Source organism: Engystomops pustulosus, chromosome 5, assembly GCF_040894005.1.
Source record: "Engystomops pustulosus chromosome 5, aEngPut4.maternal, whole genome shotgun sequence".
NCBI classification, from domain to species: domain Eukaryota; kingdom Metazoa; phylum Chordata; class Amphibia; order Anura; family Leptodactylidae; genus Engystomops; species Engystomops pustulosus.
The window spans coordinates 198,487,921-198,513,792 of record NC_092415.1 but is presented as its reverse complement, the minus strand read 5'-3'; the positions used below and the strand labels follow the sequence as shown (position 1 = coordinate 198,513,792).

The window sequence follows — 25,872 nt, the reverse complement described above, 5'->3', positions numbered from 1 at the left end:
CACAGCGCTGCACAGAGCTTGTCACATCGGTCCCTGTCCCCAATGGGGCTCACAATCTAATCCACCTACCAGTATGTTTTGGAGTGTGGGAGGAAACCGGAGTACCCGGAGGAAACCCACGCAAACACGGAGAGAACATACAAACTCTTTGCAGATGTTGACCTGGGTGGGACTAGAACCCAGGACCCCAGCGCTGCAAGGCAGAAGTGCTACCCACTCAGTTACCTGAGTAAAAAAGTGTCACAAAAAGTGATCAAAAAGTTGCCGTCACCAATGAATGTGATATCTCATCACACATGAAAAAAGCCCTCAAAGAGACAAAAAGAATGATTATTTTGTCAGAATAATGTCTTCATTGTATAACAATCACATAGATATATAAAGAAGCGTCGCCAGAATTGTAGCAACACGGAATAAAGGGAACAAGTTATTTATTCAATGTGGGAAATGTAAAAGTAAAAACGAAATGCTGATATTAGTACGGGCGTCTCATGCTCTACTGAAAGAGTTAATCAGATTCCATCAATACATCACATGGACACCACCAAAAAGTACAAACCCTCAAACAGTTACTTTCATGGAAAAATAAAAAGTTATGGCTTGTAGAAAAGGTAGAAAGTTGTCCACGTCCTGTGGGGTGACATAAATCGGGCTCCTTCTCGCAGTGACAGAGCCGCAGGTGTGAACCAGGTCCTATGATGACACCGTCCACTAGGGGCCGCCCTCCGGCTGTGGCTGATCACGTGGTACAGATGACATCATCTAATACCGATCCAGGCATTGATCACGTGATCGTGATGTCACGGCAGGTCCTGGAGGAGAGCTCCTTAAAATTTTCTCACAAATCCTCTCCCTGGTGAATTGTATGGACCCCGTGACGTCAGAGGAGGGTGACGTCACCACTGCTGCTCCTCGATATGTAACTCTCCAGCCCTGCACCGCTATATACACGGGCACCTGACATGTACATGTAATATCCACCTGCCAGGACCTGTGCGCCATCCCCAGCACCAGAGGAGGAGACCGAGAGGTGTGTGCTCATATCTACTGCACAGTACTACTACTCCTATCCCGTATCTACTGGCACAGTACTACTACTCCTATCCTGTATCTACTGGCACAGTACTACTACTCCTATCCTGTATCTACTGGCACAGTACTACTACTCCTATCCTGTATCTACTGGCACAGTACTACTACTCCTATCCTGTATCTACTGGCACAGTACTACTACTCCTATCCTGTATCTACTGCACAGTACTACTACTCCTATCCTGTATCTACTGGCACAGTACTACTACTCCTATCCTGTATCTACTGCACAGTACTACCACTCCTATCCTGTATCTACTGGCACAGTACTACTACTCCTATCCTGTACATACTGGCACTGTACTACTACTCCTATCCTGTATCTACTGCACAGTACTACTACTCCTATCCTGTATCTACTGGCAGAGTACTACTACTCCTATCCTGTATATATGGGTACAGCACAGTACTACTACTCCTATCCTGTATATATGGGCACTGCACAGTACTACTACTCCTATCCTGTATATATGGGCACAGCACAGTACTACTACTCCTATCCTGTATATATGGGCACTGCACAGTACTACTACTCCTATCCTGTATATATGAGCACAGCACAGTACTACTACTCCTATCCTGTATATATGGGTACAGTACTACTACTCCTATCCTGTATATATGGACACAGCAGAGTACTACTACTCCTATCCTGTATATATGGGCACAGCACAGTACTACTACTCCTATCCTGTATATATGGACACAGCAGAGTACTACTACTCCTATCCTGTATATATGGGCACAGCACAGTACTACTACTCCTATCCTGTATATATGGACACAGCAGAGTACTACTACTCCTATCCTGTATATATGGGCACAGCACAGTACTACTCCTCCTATCCTGTATATATGGGCACAACACAGTACTACTGCTCCTATCCTGTATATATGGGCACAGCACAGTACTACTGCTCCTATCCTGTATATATGAGCACAGCACAGTACTACTACTCCTATCCTGTATATGTAGGCACAACACAGTACTACTACTCCTATCCTGTATATATGGGCACAGTACTACTATTCCTATCCTGTATATATGGGCACAGCACAGTACTACTACTCCTATCCTGTATATATGGGTACAGTACAGTACTACTACTCCTATCCTGTATGTAGACACAGCACAGTACTACTACTCCTATTCTGTATATATGGGCACAGCACAGTACTACTCCTCCTATCCTGTATATATGGGCACAACACAGTACTACTCCTCCTATCCTGTATATATGGGCACAACACAGTACTACTACTCCTATCCTGTATATATGGACACAGCACACTACTACTCCTATCCTGTATATATGAGCACAACACAGTACTACTACTCCTATCCTGTATATATGAGCACAGCACAGTACTACTACTCCTATCCTGTATATATGAGCACAGCACAGTACTACTACTCCTATCCTGTATATATGAGCACAGCACAGTACTACTACTCCTATCCTGTATATATGGACACAGCACACTACTACTCCTATCCTGTATATATGAGCACAGCACAGTACTACTACTCCTATCCTGTATATATAATCACAGCACAGTACTACTACTCCTATCCTGTATATATGGACACAGCACAGTACTACTACTCCTATCCTGTATATATGGACACAGCACACTACTACTCCTATCCTGTATATATGAGCACAGCACAGTACTACTACTCCTATCCTGTATATATGGGCACAGCACAGTACTACTACTCCTATCCTGTATATATGAGCAGGATGTTCCATAGTGGACAACCCCTTAAAGGAACACGTCCTATTTCATATATTATTTCCATTATAACAATCGGTCAATTTCTTTCAACAGATTTCTATAAATACTGGTGACCTTTCCATGAGAACTCAGGATGGATGATGACTGCAGTCACCTCTCCCAGAAGATCCTACGACTTACCCTGGAGATCATCTACCTGCTGACTGGAGAGGTGAGGAAGCCGCATACATGTCATACACCAATGTCTTCTAGCTCATATATACTGTATTGTCTCCTCCTGATGTACAGGACTGCACCGTAGTGAGGAAAACCTCAGGAGAAGCCGCCATGTTCCCTCAACCTACCGCACTCCTACAACAGGGAGATTATAGTAAGGAGATCCTACAACTCACCAGCCAAATCCTTCAGCTGCTCTCTGGAGAGGTAAGAGGAGCCACGTTCTGAAAGATGGGAAGAAAGTTTCCAAATTTCCAAGACTCATTCTCTTTGGAGACAATATGGTGGTAGATATAGACCGAGTCCTCTCCATGTGACCTCTATGATACTAATCTATTGTTATCTTGTAGGTTCCTCTACGATGTGAGGATGTCACCGTTCATTTCTCCATGGAGGAGTGGGACTATGTAGAAGAACACGAGAGTCTCTACAAGGACCTCATCAGACACGGTGGGCAACTCTTATCATTAGGACATGTGGGCCGATAACACAGTCATGGGAGTTGAGGTTCCTAAACCTGTTCTTCATCAAGTTGCTGTTGTATTTGGTCTTTGGAGATGCATCAAGGTAGAAGATATACAAAGTATTGTTGTGGATCCTTAATTTTTAAGGTGCTCTGTAAAGAGGTCCCATGTCCTGCCCAGTTGTGAGTAACAGTGGGTAACGCTTATCATTGGGTAATGTAGAACGTCATCCAGAGATGTTCCTTGATCCCTGTCCCCGGTGGGATCTTCCCATCCACAGATTCCGCCCATCGTCATCCACAACCTCCCAGTTCCTTGCAAAAAGTCCTTCATGAAGCTGGTTCCTGGACCTTAACTAACATTTATGAAGGTCTTCATAACGCTGCACCTAAAAGTCAAATTTTTGGATGGAGCAAGCTAACAACGATCACTATCTTTTTGGGGTTTTTTTTCATTTATTTATATTTCAGGTCGACCCCTTAGCAGGAACTCAACGGAGGAGCCGGAGGACTGTAGATGTGCAGACTTTATAGATATTATTGAAGTCAAAGAAGAAAATCTCAGCATCCCGTCTCCCACCACTGATCTTATTGACCCAGATTTGCCATTGGACTCTCCAGAACTCTGTGGACACGCCTTGGACACCCTAGGCAGTGATGAAGCGCTCACACATCCCGAGCCCAGTGATCCATTCCGGAATCCACATGTTATTTCAGAGGATGCTTCTCCTTTAAATACTTCCTTTCCGTGTCCTGAATGCGACCAAAGTTTTAAAAGGAAGGATAGCCTCGTTTTACATTATAAACTCCACACGGGCGAGAGGCCGCTAGTCTGCTCCGAGTGCGGGAGGAACTTCATGCATAAGCAGACCTTTATAGATCACCAGAGAATTCACACCGGGGAGAAGCCCTACTCTTGTTCTGAGTGTGGGAAATGTTACAGACACAAAGTAGCTCTTCTCAGACATCACAGAACCCACACGGGGGAGAGGCCGGCAAAGTGCTCCGAATGCGGGAAAGGTTTTCTAGATAAGCGGAGTCTGGTTGACCATCAGAGAATCCACACTGGGGAGAAGCCGTTTCTGTGTACCGATTGTGGAAAATGTTTTAGACATAGAGTATCTCTCCGAAGACACCAGATCCACCACACGGGCGAGAGCCTGGCCATGTGCCCCGAATGTGGGAAAAACTTTTCCAGTAAGCAGAGTCTCCGCGAGCACCAGAGAATTCACACCGGTGATAAGCCATTTCCTTGCTCGGAGTGTGGAAAATCCTACAAACAAAGAGTAGATCTCCTGAGACACCAGAGAAACCACACGGGGGAGAAGCCCTATGGGTGTCCGGAGTGTGGGAAATATTTTTCCATGAAAAACACTCTTAATCGTCACCTGCGAGTGCATTGTAAAGAGAAGCTTTTCCCGTGTCCCGACTGCAACGCGACTTTCAGACTCAAACAATATCTCAAGGAACATCAGAAACTTCACATGGGCGAAAGGCCGTTTTCATGTTCTATATGTGGGAAGAGTTTCACCAAAAAAAACATACGGAACCGGCATCAGCGTGTGTGCCACGCAAAACAAATCCTCCGGTGAAAAGGTAGAAACTTTTGTAGGCTGACAATAGGTTATTAAAAACATTGTCTCACATACTTTTCATGGGTTTTAATTTAATTTTAACAATTTTTTTCTTCTTCCACTTTAACTGCTCAAACCAAATAGTGGCAAAGTAAAAATAAAGTTGGTTAATTCTGCTTTCCAAAATTTTTCCAAACTTATACCATGGTATATGTTCCTGCCAGTGGTCAAGGTTCTCCAAATAAGGCAAGCTTGATATAACATGGCGCGCTTGGGATTTGCATAATTTTAAAACCCTGTTTTGGAAAAAAAACAAGAGTGTAAGGAGCTAAAGGAAGAGTGGATCATGCCATACTAGCCATACTAGTGCTCCTTGATTTTAGGGTAGTAAAAGGGCCATTTGGTAAATCCCCATGTGCTGTCTGTATTGTATTGTACCGTTTTAATACAGGTAGCACGTGGCCACATTCACTTCAAGGGGCAATACGTTCATCCGTTTGAATGGCCTTATTGCCCCCGATACCATGTCATAGTCATGTGTCCTTCCTATGGAGAGAGAAGGGGTGAGGAGCACTGCCCCCCTGCACCCGGCCGTGTGCAGGAGACCTAACCCTGTATGTACAGTACCACCGTAATAGCACCCTCTGATCTGGAACATGTTGGTGCCACATACAGTAAATTTAAAAAAAAACATATACAGTATTTTCCGGTTTATAAGGCGCACCGGAGTATAAGGCACACCATCAATAAATACCTGCTAAAACGTCTAGGTTCATATATAAGGCGCACCTGATTATAATGATGAATGACCAGCAGGTGGCAGACCTGTGCACAGTACAAGGCGTGTTGTCTGTAAGTACCGTTCATATATAAGGCGCACTGGACTATAAGGCGCACCTGATTATAAGGATGAATGACCAGCAGGTGGCAGACCTGTGCACAGTACAAGGCAGCTGTTGTCTGTAAGTACCGTTCATATATAAGGCGCACTGGACTATAAGGCGCACCTTTGATTTCAGAGAAAATCAAAGGATTTTTTGTGCGCCTTACAGTCCGAAAAATACGGTACAAAAAATAATCCAAGGTAAATGTGATCCAGTCTGCCTTCTGAGGGTTTGCCATGATGTATGTAGAAAGCTAACAAGTTACTTGGGAACCAGTACATGCAGCTCCCAAAGGGCCTCTGGTCCCAGGTCCTGCTCTGGGGGAGTGGACGGAGGATGGGGGTAGATGCAGTGCATGATGGTGGAGGTCATACACAGCCTGCAAGGAGACGTCCAGGAGAAGAGTTTAAGTCTGGTACCAATGACCGGGGTCGGTCTGCAAAAAAACAGATCGCTGGTAGACAGATCTCAAGACTGACCATAGTGCGCAGGAAAGGCTTCTCTGCATCATCATATATGATGCAAGGAGTCCCTTATTCCTGCAGAACACCGAAATACAATCAAGATAACATAATCTATCACTATGATGCATCACTATGATTTCTCACAGATCAGACATGGTAACGTGCCACCAGGCTTTTGTTTTAACCAACCCCCCCCCCCAGGTGTTGTTTCGAGGGTCAGTGCCCTTATTTTTCATCTCTTGTATCATAGGGTCCCATCCCCCAACATACTCTCTTCTTAGCAAAAGAAAACGGTGCCAACATTTTTGGATGGGATTTGTGAAAAAATGTATTTCCCTGGTTCCACGTGTCACGATACCTAATTTATATGGTTTTTCGTTAACACCTATAAAAAAAATTCGGAAAGGAGGTTATTTGAACTTTTAGGGGTTTTTTATTCCTTTTTTTTTTTAATTCAATTTTTTTTAGGTTTTTAACCCCCCCCCCCCCCCCCCCCTATTGAGATTTCTCGATTAATGGCATATTCAGTATTTGTACGGCTGGTGGCCCCATAGATAAATTTAAAAAAAAATCTTATTAAAGGGGAACACCAAATATTTTTTTTTACTGTGTTATAATTTTAGCATAATAAATGCTGTCTCTAGGAAAAAAAAATAAATAAAAAAAAATTCTATTACACAAGGTTTTTAAAAATCATCCACTAGGTGTCGCTTTCTAGCCTCAAGAGTCGCGTGGTTGTGATGTCATCCAAAATTGTTAATCATGTGACTGATCCCCTTCTGGTCATGTGATGCGAGGTCTTTGAAGCTCCACGTGAAACGTCCCTTGTATGTATATGGGTGCTGTAAGAGGAGGAGATGTCACTACTGCTGCTGGGTCCTGACTTGTAAGCCCCCCTGCAGACCACCACTAGGGGATTAGTCCAATATAAGAGCAATTATCTGGGGGGGATTACACAGATAGTGATATTGAAGAATCGGTGATGAAAATGCAGGGGATTGACATGCTGCACATTTAACGCCTTAAACCCCACACACACTGAGCGGAATCTCTGCAGCAATTGCAGCTGTAGCAATGTATCATTTCTGGCTGTGATCTAACGGCTTTCACTTTGCGGTCCAAATGATACCTCCCCTTTAATTTTGGGTGAGTACAAGTGTAGAGATAACAAATTTACATACCTCCCAACATTTGTGAAAGAGGGACCCGTAGTGTGCTGCGGCGATCCATCTAAGCCACACCCCCAATCACTCCCTAGCCACGCCCCAAATTTTAGCCATATTATAATAAAAATCATCTCAATAAAATAAAAAAAAATTTATCCTGACTGGGATTTGAACGTAAAACCTGCAGTGTCCATGAACAATAATGACACAGCGCCCCAACCCACTGACCTATGATCTCAGTGATTATCTAGTTCAAGAATTTTGGTAACTAAGAACTGTCACTGCTACTGTGACACAGATTTAATGCCTTGGTATATAGAGAGGGCTCTTCTCAGAGATTATTGTAATTATTGAGACTATTATTATTATTATTATTATTATTGAGATGATTATTATTATTTTTACTATTATTAAGAATCGTCTCCATAATAATAAAAATAATAAAATTTATAATAATAATAATAGTCTCAATAATTACAATAATAATCTCTGAGAAGATCCCTCTCTCTATATCAGTGCATTAGTCTGTGTCGCAGTATTACAGTAGCAGTTAACACTTCTTAGTTACCGTATATACGGTATATACTCGTGTATAAGTCTTCCGTCTTCCGTCTTCTTTAAGAATTGTGCTGGGCGCCGCCATGTTCTTCTCCCGGGCGGCACCTAGTATGACGTCAGCAGGGGCACGTCATACTAGGCGCCGCCCGGGAGAGAACAATGGCGGCGCCCAGCACAATGTTAAAGAAATCAGAAGACGGGCGCTGAAGCAAGAAGAGGAGCCGGGAATCCAGAAGAGGAGCCGCGATGACATCGGGGGAGCAGCGCTGCACATCGGGGAGGGCGAGTATATAAGTTGTTTTTTTTTTTATTCTGGCCTGACTGTATACTACTGGGGGCAGTGCTGTTTACTACTGGGGGCACGCTGTATACTACTGGGGGCTGTGCTGTATACTACTGGGGGCAGTGCTGTATACTACTGGGGGCACGCTGTATACTACTGGGGGCTCTGCTGTATACTACCGGGGGCAGGCTGTATACTACTGGGGGCAGGCTGTATACTATAGGGGTCTGGCAGGCTATATACTGGGGGGGTCTGTGACCAATGCATTTCAACTAGGTTTTCCCAGTTTTTGGTGGTAAAATTAGGGGTCTCGGCTTATACTCGGGTCCTTAGATATGTATCACTGGGCTTATAGCTCAGTTAGTTAAGGCTCCTGTCTCTAGTGCAGAGGGTCTAGGGTTCGTTTTCAGCCTGGGCAAAAATGTATTTAATTTAATAAAGAGCTTGTGACAATTTTAATAATTTTAATAAATCCGTGACAATCTGACAGCTGCCCGTGACGCGGAGCAGAGGTAAACGTGAAAAACGTGACTTTCACAGCAAAATCGGGACGGTTGGGAGCTATGAATTTATATTGCTTTGTTCCTTTTTAATAACTGAAAAAATTTTTGTTAAAAAAAGATTTTAAAACTTTTTTTATATACGGAGCTGGTTAAAGGGAACATACCATTTGATGTGATGCAGTATGAAGCACACATACCCTGAGACTGCTGTAGCTACACTGATGCAGGATCATATCTTGGGTAATGCCTGAGTTGAGTGGTTTTGCTGAAAAAACTATTATAACATTCAGGAACTTGGGAAAGCTGGGTGAGGCTGGCTGCCTACATAAACACATTACACAATTACACAAGGAGCTTTTCATTAGACATGGAGGTTAGTCAATACAAGACTAAGCAACCTGAGCTGGATCAATCATACACAGCAGCTGGGGGATGGTGCAGCAATTGATTATTCTGCCTTCAGGCACAACCCAGGGATCACATCATCCTCTCCTGCAGAGAATAACTCACGTGCTAGGAGAAGCGCTGAACCAGCCATAGAAGGGACAGAGCTTCATTATCATAATGTTATAACTGTTTTATCAGCAGAACCACTCAGCACAGGGATTAACCAAGATATGTTTCTGCATCAGTGTAGCTACAGCAGTCTTAAGGTATGTTTGCTTCATAATGCATCAAATCAAATGGTAGGTTAACTTTAAGGTGTTGTTTGCTTTTGGGCGGGTTGATGTTCCCATCGATCCCGTTTTGGGAACTGTACAATCTATTGTTTACATTCCACTTTGGGTTCAGGCTTCGCTTTGGGCCATGTGCTCCAGACGTATTGATGGATTGGTGGCCGAACAGCCAAATTGATGATTATAGCAACTAGCCAGGGGTATGATCCGTGATTTTGTTTGTTTCTTATGTGCATTCTAGAAAAAGGGAGATGATTTGGATTTTTATGTTCCTCTGTTATTCGTCTTAGAAATGTATTAAAGGGAATCTACCATGAAAATCCATACTGATAATCCAGGGACATTACTCAGAGATCCAGGCACTGTAACTGTGATATCTTCTTATATTTGTTATCCATGGCCTCCTTCCTTCTAAAATCAACTTTTACATTTATGCTAATGGCCTTGAAGGTCAATGGGTGTGTTACAGAAGCCCCTCTGTGCTCTGACTTCACAAGATGTTACACTGTGCAGCAGCACGTCTCAGTCTCCCCCTCCGTCTACACATCTTGTAATTTCGTCAGCAGTGGGAGGGGGGGATTGCTCCTGCAAACTGTAACAGCCTGTCTAGCTACAGCACAGAGGGGCTCTGGTAATGCCCACTGGTTCATTAGCATAATTTTAAAAGTTGATGTTAGAAGGGAGGAGGCCATGGATAACACATATGAGGAGATTACCACAGTCTCAGTGCCTGGATCTATGAGTAATGTCCCTGGTTTATCAGGATGGATTCTGATGGTAGATTTCCTTTTAACTAATTACTTATCGTCATAATTTGGGGTAATTGGAGGCATAACTTGAAGCCGCTGGGGCCTGATGCTAAACCTATAGCAGGCCACCAACTATGCTGTATTGATTATAGTCCTGGTCTCTTTATTTGGTGAATAGACAATTTATTGGCCCCTTAAGGTGTCTGGACCAGGGTGCTACAAGTCTTTTAACATAATTACTTCCAATATAGTAAATAAATAACAATTTACAGGTCATTATTTACCATCAATACAACCCATGTACAACAGTGACCCCTGCCTAAGAACTCAGGATGGATGATGACTGCAGTCACCTCTCCCAGAAGATCCTACGACTTACCCTGGAGATCATCTACCTGCTGACCGGAGAGGTGAGGAAGCCGCATACATGTCATACACCAGTATCTTCTAGCTCATATATACTGTATTGTCTCCTCCTGATGTACAGGACTGCACCGTAGTGAGGAAAACCTCAGGAGAAGCCGCCATGTTCCCTCAACCTACCGCACTCCTACAACAGGGAGATTATAGTAAGGAGATCCTACAACTCACCAACCAAATCCTTCAGCTGCTCTCTGGAGAGGTGAGAAGAGCCACGTTCTGGAAGATGGGAAGAAAGTTTCCAAATTTCCAAGACTTTTTGGAGACAATATGGTGGTAGATCTAGACCGAGTCATCTCCATGTGACCTCTATGATACTAATCTATTGTTATCTTGTAGGTTCCTCTACGATGTGAGGATGTCACCGTTCATTTCTCCATGGAGGAGTGGGACTATGTAGAAGAACACGAGAGTCTCTACAAGGACCTCATCAGACACGGTGGGCAACTCTTATCATTAGGACATGTGGGCCGATAACACAATCATGGGAATTGAGGTTCTTAATCCTCTTGTTCATCCAGTTGCTGTTATATTTGGTCTTTGTAGATGCGTCAAGGTAGAAGATATACAACGTAGTATTGAGGATCCTTTATTTTTAAGGTCCTGTATGTAGAGGTCCCATGTTCTGCCCAGTTTATGAAGTTCGTACTGCCCACTTTATTGCACGGCCATGAAATGATGAGCCATAACACTACAAATAATGTAGAAAGTTTAGTGGACAGTCCAAGCTGGTGTGTGGGACACGGGAGAAAACAAGTAAGTGAAAGGATCTCAAAGCTCTTATATCTTTAGTTTTACTGTGAGTATAACATTTACTTGCATAGTAGAGCGCCACCTGGTGGCCACAGTGTTGGCCGGTGTATTTGTCCACTTGGTAGAGTCATATGCTCAGTCATTCTTGCCCTGCTTGTCAGGACAGGAGCAGAATATTTACATAATGTGGTGGTGTAGTTGTACAACTACCTGTTAATTTTTTAAAAAAATTTTAGATCAACATTACAGAAGTAAAGCCACGGAGGAGAAGTCTAGTGATCAAATCATGGAAGGTACAGAAATAAAAGAAGAAGATCAAGAAGACCACCTCGATTTCCTGCTTCCCACCACTGATATGACTCCAGATTTGTCCTCGCGGTCTCCTAAACACTCGAGAGCTTCACATGGTACATCAGAGAGTATTCCAAGATTACTCCGTGATGCCAAGTCGAATAAAAGTGTCATCATGAAGCCAACTTTGATATCTCCTAATTCTTCAGATTTGCCTTCAGATTCCCATCGGAAGTCTGGATCTCCACCCGATACTCTGACGAGTTCCAATTTGCCCTTGAATCCAAAATCAAATGAACTTTCCATGGAGAATCCACTTATCATTTCAGAAGGCACAGATTTCCCATGTACTGAATGAGATCTATGCTTTAAATCCAAGAAGAGTCTTCATATACAAACAAAAACCCAAACAGGCGAGAGACCGCTTGTGTGACCCCCGAATGCGGGAAGAGCTTCATCCATCATCGGAGTCTTCGGGATCACCTGAGAATTCACACTGGGGAGAAGCCATTTCTTTGTACTGAATGTGGGAAATGTTTTGGATATGAAGTAGCTCTCCTGAGACACCAGAGAACTCACACGGGGGTCCGGCCGTATGAATGTCCAGAGTGCCGGAAATCGTTCACGACAAAAATGTCTCTTACTCGACATCGACCAATACACGCAAAAGAAAAGTTTCCGTGTTCCGGTTGCAATGCAGTTTTTAACCGGTGAGAATTTCTAATAGCACGTGAGAGAACACATACGGGTGACGCGCCATGTTGTGAGAGCTTCACCCAGACATCTAATTGGACACGATTTTCTCACCCAGCCCAGAAATCTGCCTTTGTCCTGTATTCAAATCAAAACCTGTATCAGCCAATTGGTGGAGAGGAATCACGAATAAGGAGGTGTCTTGAATAGATATGAGTGGACCTAATGTTTGCGCTAAGGGTTCAGATTTTGTCTGCCCGGCAATCATAGCCATGACTAGTATCTAGAAGCATTAATTTGCTAAATTCAACACAAACATTGGGTCTGCTCATTTCTCGTCTTGGATAACGAAGTGTCTTCGGGAGACATCTGGAGGTTACAGCTCCTCCTATTGTTTTAGGACATCACCAGACCTGAGTGAAGTTGCCCCCCCCCCTTGTTCAAATCGAACAAAATTGGTGACAAACGTTTGTATTACGTATGTGTTACGTTTTTGCAGCATAAATTTTGTTTGTGCTGCTATCGTTTTTTTAAATATTAATAAAAGTTTCCAGAGGTCATCAAACAAAACTGGTGGCAATCAATTGTGCTACATTTGTGCTGCCCCCCCCCCCCAATTAATGAAATCAAACAAAACTGGTGTCAAATGTTTGTTTTACGTTTGTGCAGAAACATTTTTTGTTTGTGCTGCTATCATTTTTAATAATAATGATAATTTTTTCCAGAGGTCAGCAGAGTTTTTTGTAATGATGATAATAATCTTTATTTATATAGAGTCATCAAATTCCGTAGCGCTTTACAAATCATAACTCCTTTCAAAGTACAATGGGGGTCATTTACTAAGGGCCCGATTCGCGTTTTCCCGATGTGTTACCCAAATATTTCCGATTTGCGGCGATTTTCCCTGAATTGCCCCAGGATTTTGGCGCACGCGATCGGATTGTGGCACATCGGCGCCGGCTGAATCGGGGGGCGTAGCCGAACGAAAACCAGACGGATTTGGAAAAAACGCCGCATTTTTTTAAAAAATATGTCGCGAAAATTGCACTTACCTTCACTCAGCCCGGCTCGGTGTATTCCAGTGCGTTCCGATGCTCTTCAGCGCAGCAGCGCCACCTGGTGGAGGTCCGAGGAACTACCTTAATAAATCCCGGCCGGATCCGAATCCACCGCAGAGAACGCGCCGCTGGATCGCGAATGGGCCGGGTAAGTAAAATGTGTTTGCAAGAACCCCTGGTGATAAAACCAGAGAAGTGTTTGTTTATTTACCAGTTTATCCTAAACACCTTAACTTATGTAAACACCTAAACATACCTTAAAAATGATAGCAGCACAAATGAAAATGTATGCTGTACAAACCAGCACATACTCCTGACACCAGTTTTGTTTGATTCGGTTAATGTGGGGGGGGGGGCTGGTTAAACTTTTGGCCTTTACAATTTCATTAATATCTTCAATACAAATGCAGCACAAACATACATTTGAGCGGCACAAACATAGCACGATTGATTGGCGCCAGTTTTGTTATTTTAAAAACGATAGCGGCACAAATTTCTGCACAAACGTTTGACACCAATTTTTTTTAGATTTGAACAAGGTGTGGGGAGCAACTTCAGTCAGGTCTTTACCAGAGAAGTTTTATTTTTTGCAATATTACCAGTTTTTAAAGGAAATCAACCACATGTGTTTAGTGCTTTTAACCCAGGCATACTTACACGCCAGCATGTGCCTCCAAAACAGGATCCATTCTTCATTTAGCTGTTAATTTCCTTTTTTTTTTTTAATAATAAATTTTTTTTTGCTTTTTTTAAATGTTTTTCTTGTATTTTTTTTGCACAGAAAGTTCATAGTCTACAATCGCTGAATAAAAGCAATCACAGGATGGTCACCCAGCGACATACATATCTTGCACATTAAAAATAAAGATGTGCTCATTATATGGTGGGAAAAAAAAATGTATTGAATTGCCGATTAAAAATCTCCCTTTCATTGTAGTGTTTATAATGAGCTGATTATTTTGAGGCACAGATAGTGCACACAGATTATTCAGCGCTGCACAGATCTTGCTATATCAGTCCCTGTCCCCAATGGGGCTCACAATCTAATCATCCTACCAGTATGTTTTGGAGTGTGGGAGGAAACCGGAGGACCCAGAGGAAACCCACACAAACACAGAGAGAACATACAAACTCTTTACAGATCATTTCATATTTTTAACCTGGTCTCATAGAAACAAACATAATAATACAGTCCTACAATCATATAAAACAAAGGTAGGTTTTCTTTTACACGGGTCAATATTTATTTCAAAAAACAGCTACAAATTGACGCTCAATAAAAAATAAATATAAATACAAGGAACAGAAAATATGATCAACAGATTAATACTAGGAATAAACATTTTACACCTTTTTTTTTTGGATTTGTGATATTGGAGACTGCAGGGTACAGTAACGGGCACGGCACACACCCCTATGTCTTTAACCAGCAGCGGAGGGTAAACCTTGGAAAGTAATTAACGACACAGCCCAAAGAGCTGCAGCAGCAGCAGGAAGAGATTGATGATGTCCAGATAAATATTCAGAGCAGCAAAGATATATTCCTCGGGGCTCACTGAGTATCGGTGCTTTCCGCCTGTGATTAACTGCGTGTCTACAACCAAGTACTGGAAAGAAAGGAAAAGTATGAAAAGGAAGAACCTACCAGTAATATATACTGGTAATAATATCATAATAATATTGTAAGCCTATAGAGGTTTTTCACTGTTTTAAAAAATAGAAGTGTTGCGAAGGACGGGGAATAATGGGGCACATTTACTTACCCGGCCCATTCGCGATCCAGCGGCGCGTTCTCTGCGGTGGATTCGGGTCTTCCGGTGATTCACTAAAGCAGTTCCTCCGCCGTCCACCAGGTGGTGCTGCTGCGCTGAAGTCCGCCGAGGTCCGCCAGAGTGCATGAGCCTATACTTGGTGAAGGTAAGCGTGAGTCCAGCGACACTTTTTTTTTTTATAAATGCGGTGGTTTCTCCGAATCCGTCGGGTGCATGCCAGCGCCGATGCGCCACAATCCGATCGCATGCGCCAAAAACCCGGGGCAATACAGGGAAAATCAGCGCAAATCGGAAATATTCGGGTAACACGTCGGGAAAATGCGAATCGGGCCCTTAGTAAATGACCCCCAATGGGTCTGAGGCAGAGCTATCGGGGGTCATTTACTAAGGGCCCGAATCACGTTTTTCCATCAGGTTTCCCGAATATTACGGATTTGCGACAGTTTTTCCTGAATTGCTCCGGGTTACTGGCGTACGCGATCGGATTGTGGCACATCGGCGCCAGCATGCACGCGACGGAAATCGGGGGACGTGGCCGTCAGAAAAAACCCGACGGATTCGGAAAAACCGCCGTATTTTTTTTTTAAAATGTGTCGCTCGACACGCACTTACCTGCAACCAGGCTAGCTTGGTGAACTCCAGTAAACTCCGACGGATTTCAGCGCAGCAGCAACACCTGGTGGACATCGGGCGCACTACCCGACGGAAGACCCGAATCCTCGTCAGAGAACGCGCTGCTGGATCGCAAATGGACCGGGTAAGTAAATCTGCCCCATCGTCTTTAATGGTGTAGATGGGTGCGTGTGATTATCTCTATTGTCGACATTTAGACCATTGAAATATTGGAAGAACTTTACTCACCATTCCGAAAATGAAGGTCCCGATGCATGCATAGACAATATTCAGCCACTGAAAAGGCACAAGCGAGAGTCAGCAGGTGGCACAACTGCTACTTAATAACAAAGTATAATAAAACAATCCGAGAATTTTCAGCTGGAAAGTCTGTGCTAATATCTCTTCCTATAGACTGTATTGGGAACCCATTACAGCACCATAATGCTGATACTTCTGGTGCAGTATAAGACTTCCTAGTCTAACTCTGCACTGTCTATCTTATAGGTTGAATTAGTTTATTTCCCCCTATTTTTTATTATAATACCTACCATTGATCTGAAGATGGCAGCAAGTATACCAAAAGACAGCAGTACCAAAAGAGCAACCAATAGCCCCCCAGACATCATGGTGAAATCCCACTAAAGAAAAAAAAAGGTATAAGTCAGACATAAAAGAAAAAAAAAACATAAAAGTAAACATAGTAAACAAAGTAAAGATGGTCATCAAGAATTTATCTTGGCCAAATGGACCAGTCAGAATTAGATACTGGGGCACGTTTACTTATCCATCCAGGGGAGTCCCCCTTCCCCCCCAATTTCTGTTACATGGAAGCCAGCGCAGCTGCTCCAAAATCCGATTGTATGCGACACAATCCCCTGGTAAATACCTGACACAGCGCAAAACCCGAAAACATTGGAAAGTGCGACGAAAGTGCGTCCACGGACCCTTAGTAAATAAGCCCCACTGTGATAAATCCAGCCTACAACGATGTGGTCTGAGATTGTAGACTCTGTAAGTAAATCTGATCTAGCAGTATGAAATACCTTATATACTCGAGTATAAGCCTAGTTTTTCAGCACAAAAAATGTGCTGAAAACCCAAACTCGGCTTATACTCGAGTAAAAAATATATAGGTTTTACAAGGTTTTTGTGGTAAAATTAGGGGCCTCGGCTTATACTTGGGTCGGCTTATACTCGAGTATATACGGTAATATAAATGATAACCTACCTTTGTTTGCAAAGCAAAAATGGTGAGACCGAGAGTGACAAGTATGGTGGCTCCAGTGGCCCACATCACAGCATCCGCATCAAAAAGCCTGGGGAAGGGGAAGGATCCCATAAAGAAGGACACATATACTTTATATAACCACACTGTATAAAACTTCACCAGCTTCGCACGTTTGCTTAAAGTTTGTAACATTCCTCACACTTAAATTGTTCTCATTATTAAGAATTAGTTATTAATAATAATAATTCATTTATTTCTATAGCGCACACAGATTACGCAGCGCTGCACAGAGCTTTCCAAATCAGTTCTTGCCCTCAATGGGGCTCACAATCTAATCAATTGAATTATTATTATTATTATTATATTATTATAATTATTATTATTATTTGTGTCAATGGAGTTGGGATATTTGAAAACTGCAGGGTACCGTAATGGGCACCGCACACACCCCTTTGTCTTTACTCAGTAACATCAGTAAACTTGTAGAGTTCAAGAAACACTGCCGCATAAAAATTGCCGCCATTAGCATTACAGGGAGTCTGTAAATCCAAAATACCTCCTGAGGCAACTTTATAGGACAGACACACCTTTGTGGAAACACGCTGAAGTATCAGTAGCGAGATAATATTTTAATCCATATGCAAATTTTTTTGCAGTGAACTAAGGACCGGGCCAATTTCCTACATTTCCTTAGAGACAACCACCAGTGCCCTGACTCTCTCATTATCATTGAACTGTGATGGTATTTTTCACCTCATTTTTGCTCACTTCTAGGTCAATTTGAAAATGTATTTAAAGATTATTCATTTAGATTTGTTTTTTTTTAGTGTGTGCATGAAATGATATTGGCTAAAATCATATTATATTTTTTATTTATTTAATGTCTTAAAGGGGTTACCTAGAGGTTCTAGAACATTGTTCCAAACACCTGACCTGGTTTGTGGTACTGTTGCTAGTTAGCTTTATAGAAATGAATTGTGCTTAATTGCAATACCACGCACTACCCAGGGTCAGGAGAGGAGCTGTTTTTGGAGGTGAGGGAGAGACTATGTAACTGTGTAAAAAGAGAGGAGAGCATCACAGCAGGTGAGGGAGAGGAGGGATTACAAGCTATTGCCAAGTGTAAGGGTGGTCACATCACAGACATTTACCACCAGGATGAAAGATTGTAAACCAAGCACACTGACATACTGACATTTCAGCTTCTTATGCCCTGGTTTTTTTTTTTTTTTAAAAAGGCTTTTAAATTATGCAAATGAGCCTGTAGGGCTCTGGGCTCCATAGGTGTTAATGGAGCCTGAAGCCCCTTAGACTCATTTGCATATTTTTTAAAGCCTTTTTAAAAAGGCTTAAAGATAAGGGAACCCTGCCAGACGGGGCACACCTGCATGATGTGTGCTTGGTTTACAATCCTTCATCCTGGTGGTAGATGTCTAAGGAAATCTAATATCAAAATCCATCCTGATAAACCAGAGACATTACTCATAGATCCAGGCACCGGGACTGTGGTATCTTCTTATATTTGTCATCCATGGCCTCCTTCCTCCTAAAATCAATTTTTATAATTATGAAAATGAGCCTGCAGGGCTCTGGTAGGTGTTCCCAGAGCCCAGTCGTGCTGCAGCTTTACAGGCTGTTACACTGTCTCACCCTCCCCCTGCTCCCAAAGTACTTCCTCCCTCCCTCTGCCTGATGTAATCTGACACAGAGAGAGGGGGAAGTGCTCCTGAACAGTGTAACAGCTGGTGAAGCTTCAGCATGGAGGGTCTCTGGTTACACCTCTAGGAGTCCTTCAGACTCATTAGCATAATTATAAAAGTTGATTATAAAAGGAAGGAAGTTATGGATAAGAAGTATAAGAAGATACCACAGTCCCGGTGCCTGGATCTATGAGTAATGCCCCTGGTTTATCAGGATGGGATTTTTATGGTAGATTTACTTAGAAGGATGGATCATAATAGATTAAAACAATGAAGATCGCAGCCACAAATTTTTTTGGGGAATCATTAAGAATCCTACAAACCCTACATACTACTTTATTGATCAAATAATAATAAATTAGATACAGGAACACTTACGCTGCAAGGCATCCTAGTAAACAGCCTTCAAACACTGTCTGTAAAATAAAATAAAAAAGACACAAAATTACTAATACACTCAACACATGACAAACTCTAGCCCTGAGGCCTCGCAATCAAACTTCTCGACTTTCAGGGGGCAATAAAATTTGTGCAGATCAGCTGCCATGGCCACTGGTTGTGCACAGCTTCAGGAGGCAGAAGGAGACAGCGCCATACACTGTGTAGTGGCTGTTCCTGGTTACTGCAGTTTGGCTTCTGTTCACATTAACAGATCTGATCTGCAATCACCTGACATGACCACTAGGCAGTGTGCGGATCTGACAGCTGTGGGGGCAGGTGTTGGATCCCTACGGAGCAGCATAGGCCAGCAATATCTAAGTCCTGGACAATTCCTTTAAGACTTCATAAGATACAACTATCAGATGTCATCACTGAACTTACAAAGATTCCGAGTAGTATGTAGTTCAACGGAACCTTCCGCCGGGCCTGGTTACAGCAGGCAAGAACCAGAACCAGAATGAAGGTGGCAGGTCTGTAAGATATGAAACACACAGAAGACCATAAGATCTATGGATCATCACTACAAGGAAGGAGCCATAGGGTGGCGCTATTAACAAGATATATGGTCTGGACGCAATGGCTTAACCCCAGGCTAAAAGTAGGGCAAACAAGGTCCATAATTAACCCCTTGCTTAATGCATCACAACAAGTAAGAAAAACTTGATTGCATTGATCATCTCTACAATCATTATGAAGATCACTTACATCAGTGCATACGTCAGATAAGGGTTCTCCCATGTCCACATCCTCAGTGTTTGCCTAATGGGATACAAAGTCAAGCAATTAAAGGAAATCTACTATCAAAATCCATCCTGATAAACCAGGGACATTAGATCCAGACACCAGGACTGTGGTAATCTTCTTATATTTGTTATCCATGGCATCTTTCCTTCTAAAATCAACTGTTAAAATCATGCTAATGAGCCCAGGGGGCTTTGGGGGGCGTTACTATAGTCCCTCTGTGATCTGGTTTTACAGACTGTTAAAATGTCTCAGATCAGTGTCACTTTGTTACAGTTTTTTAAACCAGATCACAAAGGGACTATGATAACACCCCCCAAAGCCCATTAGCATAATTGTAAAAGTTGATTTTAAAAGGAAGGAGGCCATGGATTACAAATATAAGAAGATACCACAGTCCCGGTGCCTGGATCTATGAGTAATGTCCCTGGTTTATCAGGATGGATTGTAATGGCAGATTTTCTTTAAGATATTAAAAGAAGATTACAAGAGAGCGGCAATAAGACTTTCCATTACATTTTATTCACGGGGAACCTGAGGGGGAGCATTGGATTTGCTTTACTGTCCACATTCACCTTGATGCCATTTTTTACATCGAGTCTGTATACAGACAGTCCCCAGGTTACATTCAAGATAGGGTCCATAGGTTTGTTCTTAAGTTGAATTTGTATGTAAGTCGAAACTGTATATTTTATCATTGTAAATACAGATTTTAAAAAAATCGCCCCAGTGACAATTGGAGTTTCAAAATTTTTTGCTGTAATGGGACCAAGGATTATCAATAAAGCTTCATTACAGACACCTTACAGCTGATCATTGCAGCCTGGGACTATAGTAACATCCAGAGAGGTCACCAGAGGTAACAGGGGGCAGAGGGGTCCGTCTGTAACTAGGGGACGTCTCTAATTGAGGTGTCCTTACAGGAGCCTAAGTGTGGTTAGTGAAGACTCTACATATTCAGGTTCAGAGACTTGGGGGTCCGGTAAAAATCCACTTACCAAAATGTAAACATGAACACGAGTCCAAAAGTTATAATCAGCTGGATGGTCAATGTGATGTAGACCTTCCGGATAAAGGCTGGAAAATGGGAAACTACAGGTTAGTATTCCTTGTAATGGTGGTGAACCCAGAGGTTATGTGGCCTAGAAATAGAACAGTTGTTTTAGAGGCCTCTAGGGGGCAGAACTGCAATTTATTTGCCCCCTGCTATCCCATTCAGAACAACGGATAGGGGGAGGCTTCATATAAACCAGATGATATATATGTTTTTTTATACATTAATATTGGAACATGCTTGGAGCTCCCCCTGGTGGCAGCTGCAATTAACTAGAATTTTACAATTTATCACAATCGATATTTTACAGAGGATCCGGAAGTAAGTTCTCCTTGACCCTAGTCACTAGCCTCTCACACAGCCAAACCAGTTCCCTACACTGTACTGAAGAGACCCAACCAGGTCGAAACAACGCTGTCTACAGTTGGGAGTCTGTTCGACTGGTTTGACTTAATCCCACATCATGTAAGTCTTCATCAGGCTTCTTGTAAGTCATGCTTGATGTCAAGGGGGCTGACTTTCAAGTTAGCAAAAGGAGGTGTGGTTTTCCATTTCCAACCTTGGAAAACATATTTGCATATTTTCCGATATTTTACCGACACATACAAGTTCCCATTACAGTTTTTATAGTTTTTATAGCATAGTTTTTTTATTCTTCACCCTTTTGTGTATCTCTATGTGTTATCTGATATATTACACTTGCATGAAGCATAAAAGTGACGTTTAGATAATAACCTGTGGCATAAAGAGTAAAGTTTAAGTCGTTTGTTAATCATTAGCTTGCGATCCTATGTCTCAGCAGGGTTTACAGAACTGATTCGGATCCCGCTGACTAGTGCTACTAAATCAATCATAGACGCCTTTTCTCCCGTTGTTCACGCATGTAAGCTACAAACCCAAAGGTTATACTGCCATAAGGGAACGGGGCAGAGCTACAGTACCAGATCCGACCCATATCTTTTCTGATGGGAAAAACTTATACAACCTCTTTCAGAACCGTGATGGAAACTTTATGGATGATTCCGCCCCCCCCCCCCCCCCCCACACACCTCTTTCTCCATATTCTGCTCTACTTGGCTGGGCTGAGGGTGCATGTACATGGAAGGATTGGGTGGGATAGCTGTGGCTATGACTGACAGCTGCAGTATATGAGGCCACATGCATCCCAAAAATTTATCTACAAAGTTTTTATAGTGCCAGGGGGGTTCCTTACCTCTTCTGATTGCACGTTCGGAGAATGGGTTGCTCTCCTCCAGCCCGGCTGTGTACTCCGGCGGCATTTCCACATCTGGTTTGGGTCCATCTCCACCAAGGAAGGAGTACTGAGGCTGGTCAGGAGGGGGGTAGGCGCTGTACTCTGTGGCGCCCATCATTGGGGGGTTGGGGTTGTAGGGTGGGGGGTTGGGGTTGTAGGATGGGGGGTTGGGGGGGTAGGCCGGGTTTTGAACTGCATATACATAATTTTCAGGGCTGATGTCAGGATTACCCTTCTGCATTTTTAAAAAAAGATTTGGTCTGAAATAGAAAACAATTGTGTAACATAACTTTTGTATTGTTAATTATGGTTATTTATAAATCATGCAAAAAATTCTCCAGTTCTGCGATCTAACCCTTCATTGAGCTGTGATGGATATATCCGCTGCCAGCAAGTGATCAATTCCCTTAAATATTTTTTTGCAAAATATCCAGAATAATTTGAAGGGGTTGTCTACTTTGAGTAAATAATTGATATTTATTGTGTAATGAAAAGGTCTAAAGTTTTCCAATATACTTTCTGTATCAATTCTTCTTCTTCCGATAGGAAGCTTCATTGTGTACATTGTCACTGTGGATAGAAATCCGTGATGTCACACAGGTGCACGACTCGTTATATCCCTGGTCATGTGATGTCACACAGGTGCACGACTCGTTATATCCCTGGTCATGTGATGTTACACAGGTGAACAGCTCATTATATCCCTGGTCATGTGATGTTACACAGGTGAACAGCTCATTATATCCCTGGTCATGTGATGTCACACAGGTGAACAGTTCGTTATATCCCTGGTCATGTGATGTCACACAGGTGCACGGCTCGTTATATCCCTGGTCATGTGATGTCACACAGGTGCACGGCTCGTTATATATCTCTGGTCATGTGATGTCACACAGGTGCACGGCTTGTTATATATCCCTGGTTATGTGATGTCACACAGGTGCACGGCTTGTTATATCCCTGGTTATGTGATGTCACACAGGTGCACGGCTCGTTATATCCCTGGTCATGTGATGTCACACAGGTGCACGGCTCGTTATCACAGAGAATAATCAGAGCTATTTTATAGTAACGGTTTGTGCACCCGCATGTCGATCACACGTCCATCAGATTTCTATCTACTGGAAGTAGACAATGAAGCTTCCAATAGAATGACAGCAAGCAGAGTTCTAGGAAACCATGAGGAATTCATATAAAAGATATATTGGAATAATGTCTAATAATTTCCTTTTACAAGTCATATCCATTATTTTCTAAAAATGGACAACCCCTTTAAGGAATGATACCTCTATTGTCTAACCAGAAATTGTCAATCTTTCTAAGCACAGAGGTCCCTTCATCCGGAAAGTTTTCATAAAAGTTTTATGTGTGTAAAACTATTTTATATCACAAAATTTTTGGGGGGGACCAAAATGGTACTTTTACCCTATACACACATTAAAACAATGGGTTTTTTTTATTAAAAATATTTGTACATGTATATATGTAATAATAATAATGTTGATGATAAATAGCAAAGGGCATTATTGTTTTATTGTTATTTTTTTTACCCCATATAATTACTGAGATCCATCAAAAAAGCTGCTCCTGCTCTAACCCAAAAAAAATTTCAACTAAACACTAATTTTAAAAAAACTATACAAATCAGGTATTCTAAACATGTTAGTTTTTGAGGGGTTTTTTTACATTTAAAATAAAGTTTCCTCCCCCTCTCCCTGTATGAATAAACGTTTATCAGCAAACTACATGAAACCACAAATAACATCCATAAAAACTACAACTCAAATGGTAAAACAACAATACAAAAAAAAATACATGGTCCTTATGGCGTAAATACATAGACAGATCTGTAAGAGGAAGATAAAAAGTGACTTGTAACACGAGGATAATCTATAATAATACTAATAATAATAACTATAATGTTATATAAATGGTAAAATAATAATAATATATAATATATAATATTTAATATATAAATATAATAATAATAACTATAATGTTATATGGATGGTATAATAATAATAATACTAATAATAATAACTATAATGTTATATAATTGTTATAATAATAATATATAGATCTTTAAGAGGAAGATAAAAAGTAACACAAAGATAATATATAAATAATAACTATAATGTTATAGAAATGGTAAAATAATAATAATATCTAGATCTGTAAGAGGAAGACAAAAAGTAACACAAAGATAATATATAAATATAATAATAGCTATAATGTTATATACATGGTATAATAATAATATATAAATATAATAATAACTATAATGTTATATAGATAGTATAATAATAATAATAATATATAAATATAATAATAACTATAATGTTATATAGATAGTATAATAATAATAATAATATATAAATATAATAATAGCTATAATGTTATATACATGGTATAATAATAATATATAAATATAATAATAACTATAATGTTATATAGATAGTATAATAATAATAATAATATATAAATATAATAATAGCTATAATGTTATATGGATGGTATAATAATAATATATAAATATAATAATAACTATAATGTTATATAGATAGTATAATAATAATAATAATATATAAATATAATAATAGCTATAATGTTATATGGATGGTATAATAATAATATATAAATATAATAATAGCTATAATGTTATATGGATGGTATAATAATAATATATAAATATAATAATAGCTATAATGTTATATAGATGGTATAATAATAATATATAAATATAATAATAGCTATAATGTTATATAGATGGTATAATAATAATAATAATAATATATAAATATAATAATAACTATAATGTTATATAGATGGTATAATAATAATAATATAAATATAATAATAGCTATAATGTTATATAGATGGTATAATAATAATAATAATATATAAATATAATAATAACTATAATGTTATATAGATGGTATAATAATAATAATATAAATATAATAATAGCTATAATGTTATATAGATGGTATAATAATAATAATATAAATATAATAGCTATAATGTTATATAGATGGTATAATAATAATAATAATAATAATATAAATATAATAATAGCTATAATGTTATATAGATGGTATAATAATAATATACAGTGATATTCACCACTTGCTGAGCGTCTCGCGGCCGGTGTCCCCGGTGCCCGGCGGTGCCAGTCCTGATTGTTCTTCTCAGTGTGATCTGTGTTGGTCTCAAAGTCCAGGAGCCTTTATGGAGAAGCAGAAATGTCATTGGCGCAGAGAGATGTTTGCACAAGGACTTGATAAGAGCGTCATGAAGACACCGGTCACAGAATGGATTTCCCCTCCAGTAGCAGGAAATCATAAAAAAAATCTCAATTTTATGGCTGTGATTTTATTTATTTCTACTACTGAATACAAGGTCGGATTAGGTAACTAGTATTGCTTAACTAGCAATCCCCTAATAATATAATACACATTGTGGTTATTGCCTGGTGAATCCAT

At 40.9% G+C, this 25,872-nt stretch overlaps 3 protein-coding genes across 3 annotated transcripts; 2 read left to right on the top strand and 1 right to left on the bottom strand.

The window, feature by feature from the left end:
- Positions 1-770: 770 nt before the first annotated feature.
- Positions 771-5,157, top strand: LOC140134288 (uncharacterized). Its single transcript, XM_072154876.1, has 5 exons — positions 771-1,030; positions 2,926-3,043; positions 3,121-3,255; positions 3,399-3,498; positions 3,983-5,157. The coding sequence occupies exons 2-5, from the start codon at positions 2,966-2,968 to the stop codon at positions 5,101-5,103; spliced, it is 1,434 nt and encodes a 477-aa protein (XP_072010977.1). The 5' UTR covers positions 771-1,030; positions 2,926-2,965; the 3' UTR covers positions 5,104-5,157.
- Positions 5,158-10,647: 5,490 nt separating this feature from the next.
- On the top strand, positions 10,648-12,191 carry LOC140134166 (uncharacterized). The gene is made up of 4 exons (XM_072154801.1): positions 10,648-10,779; positions 10,857-10,991; positions 11,129-11,228; positions 11,779-12,191. The coding sequence occupies exons 1-4, from the start codon at positions 10,702-10,704 to the stop codon at positions 12,189-12,191; spliced, it is 726 nt and encodes a 241-aa protein (XP_072010902.1). The 5' UTR covers positions 10,648-10,701.
- A 2,716-nt stretch (positions 12,192-14,907) lies between these two features.
- LOC140133746 (protein lifeguard 1-like) lies at positions 14,908-25,571 on the bottom strand. Its single transcript, XM_072154318.1, has 10 exons — positions 25,514-25,571; positions 22,349-22,650; positions 21,080-21,158; positions 20,046-20,099; positions 19,722-19,812; positions 19,278-19,315; positions 17,200-17,287; positions 16,520-16,609; positions 16,218-16,265; positions 14,908-15,191 (listed from the first exon to the last, which is right to left on the bottom strand). The coding sequence occupies exons 2-10, from the start codon at positions 22,629-22,631 to the stop codon at positions 15,042-15,044; spliced, it is 921 nt and encodes a 306-aa protein (XP_072010419.1). The 5' UTR covers positions 22,632-22,650; positions 25,514-25,571; the 3' UTR covers positions 14,908-15,041.
- Between the last annotated feature and the right edge of the window lie 301 nt (positions 25,572-25,872).

Bases quoted from the DNA above. Each gene is read 5' to 3' on its own strand.
- LOC140134288 (XM_072154876.1), top strand. From the start codon at position 2,966: ATGGATGATGACTGCAGTCACCTCTCCCAGAAGATCCTACGACTTACC. The intron at 3,256-3,398 runs GTAAGAGGAGCC...GTTATCTTGTAG, and splicing joins TTCAGCTGCTCTCTGGAGAG to GTTCCTCTACGATGTGAGGA. The intron at 3,499-3,982 runs GTGGGCAACTCT...TTTATATTTCAG, and splicing joins CAAGGACCTCATCAGACACG to GTCGACCCCTTAGCAGGAAC.
- LOC140134166 (XM_072154801.1), top strand. From the start codon at position 10,702: ATGGATGATGACTGCAGTCACCTCTCCCAGAAGATCCTACGACTTACC. The intron at 10,992-11,128 runs GTGAGAAGAGCC...GTTATCTTGTAG, and splicing joins TTCAGCTGCTCTCTGGAGAG to GTTCCTCTACGATGTGAGGA. The intron at 11,229-11,778 runs GTGGGCAACTCT...AAAAAATTTTAG, and splicing joins CAAGGACCTCATCAGACACG to ATCAACATTACAGAAGTAAA.
- LOC140133746 (XM_072154318.1), bottom strand. From the start codon at position 22,631: ATGCAGAAGGGTAATCCTGACATCAGCCCTGAAAATTATGTATATGCA. The intron at 21,159-22,348 runs GTAAGGAACCCC...CCCATTTTCCAG, and splicing joins CGAACGTGCAATCAGAAGAG to CCTTTATCCGGAAGGTCTAC. The intron at 17,288-19,277 runs GTAAGTGTTCCT...CCCCTTCCCCAG, and splicing joins TTACTAGGATGCCTTGCAGC to GCTTTTTGATGCGGATGCTG.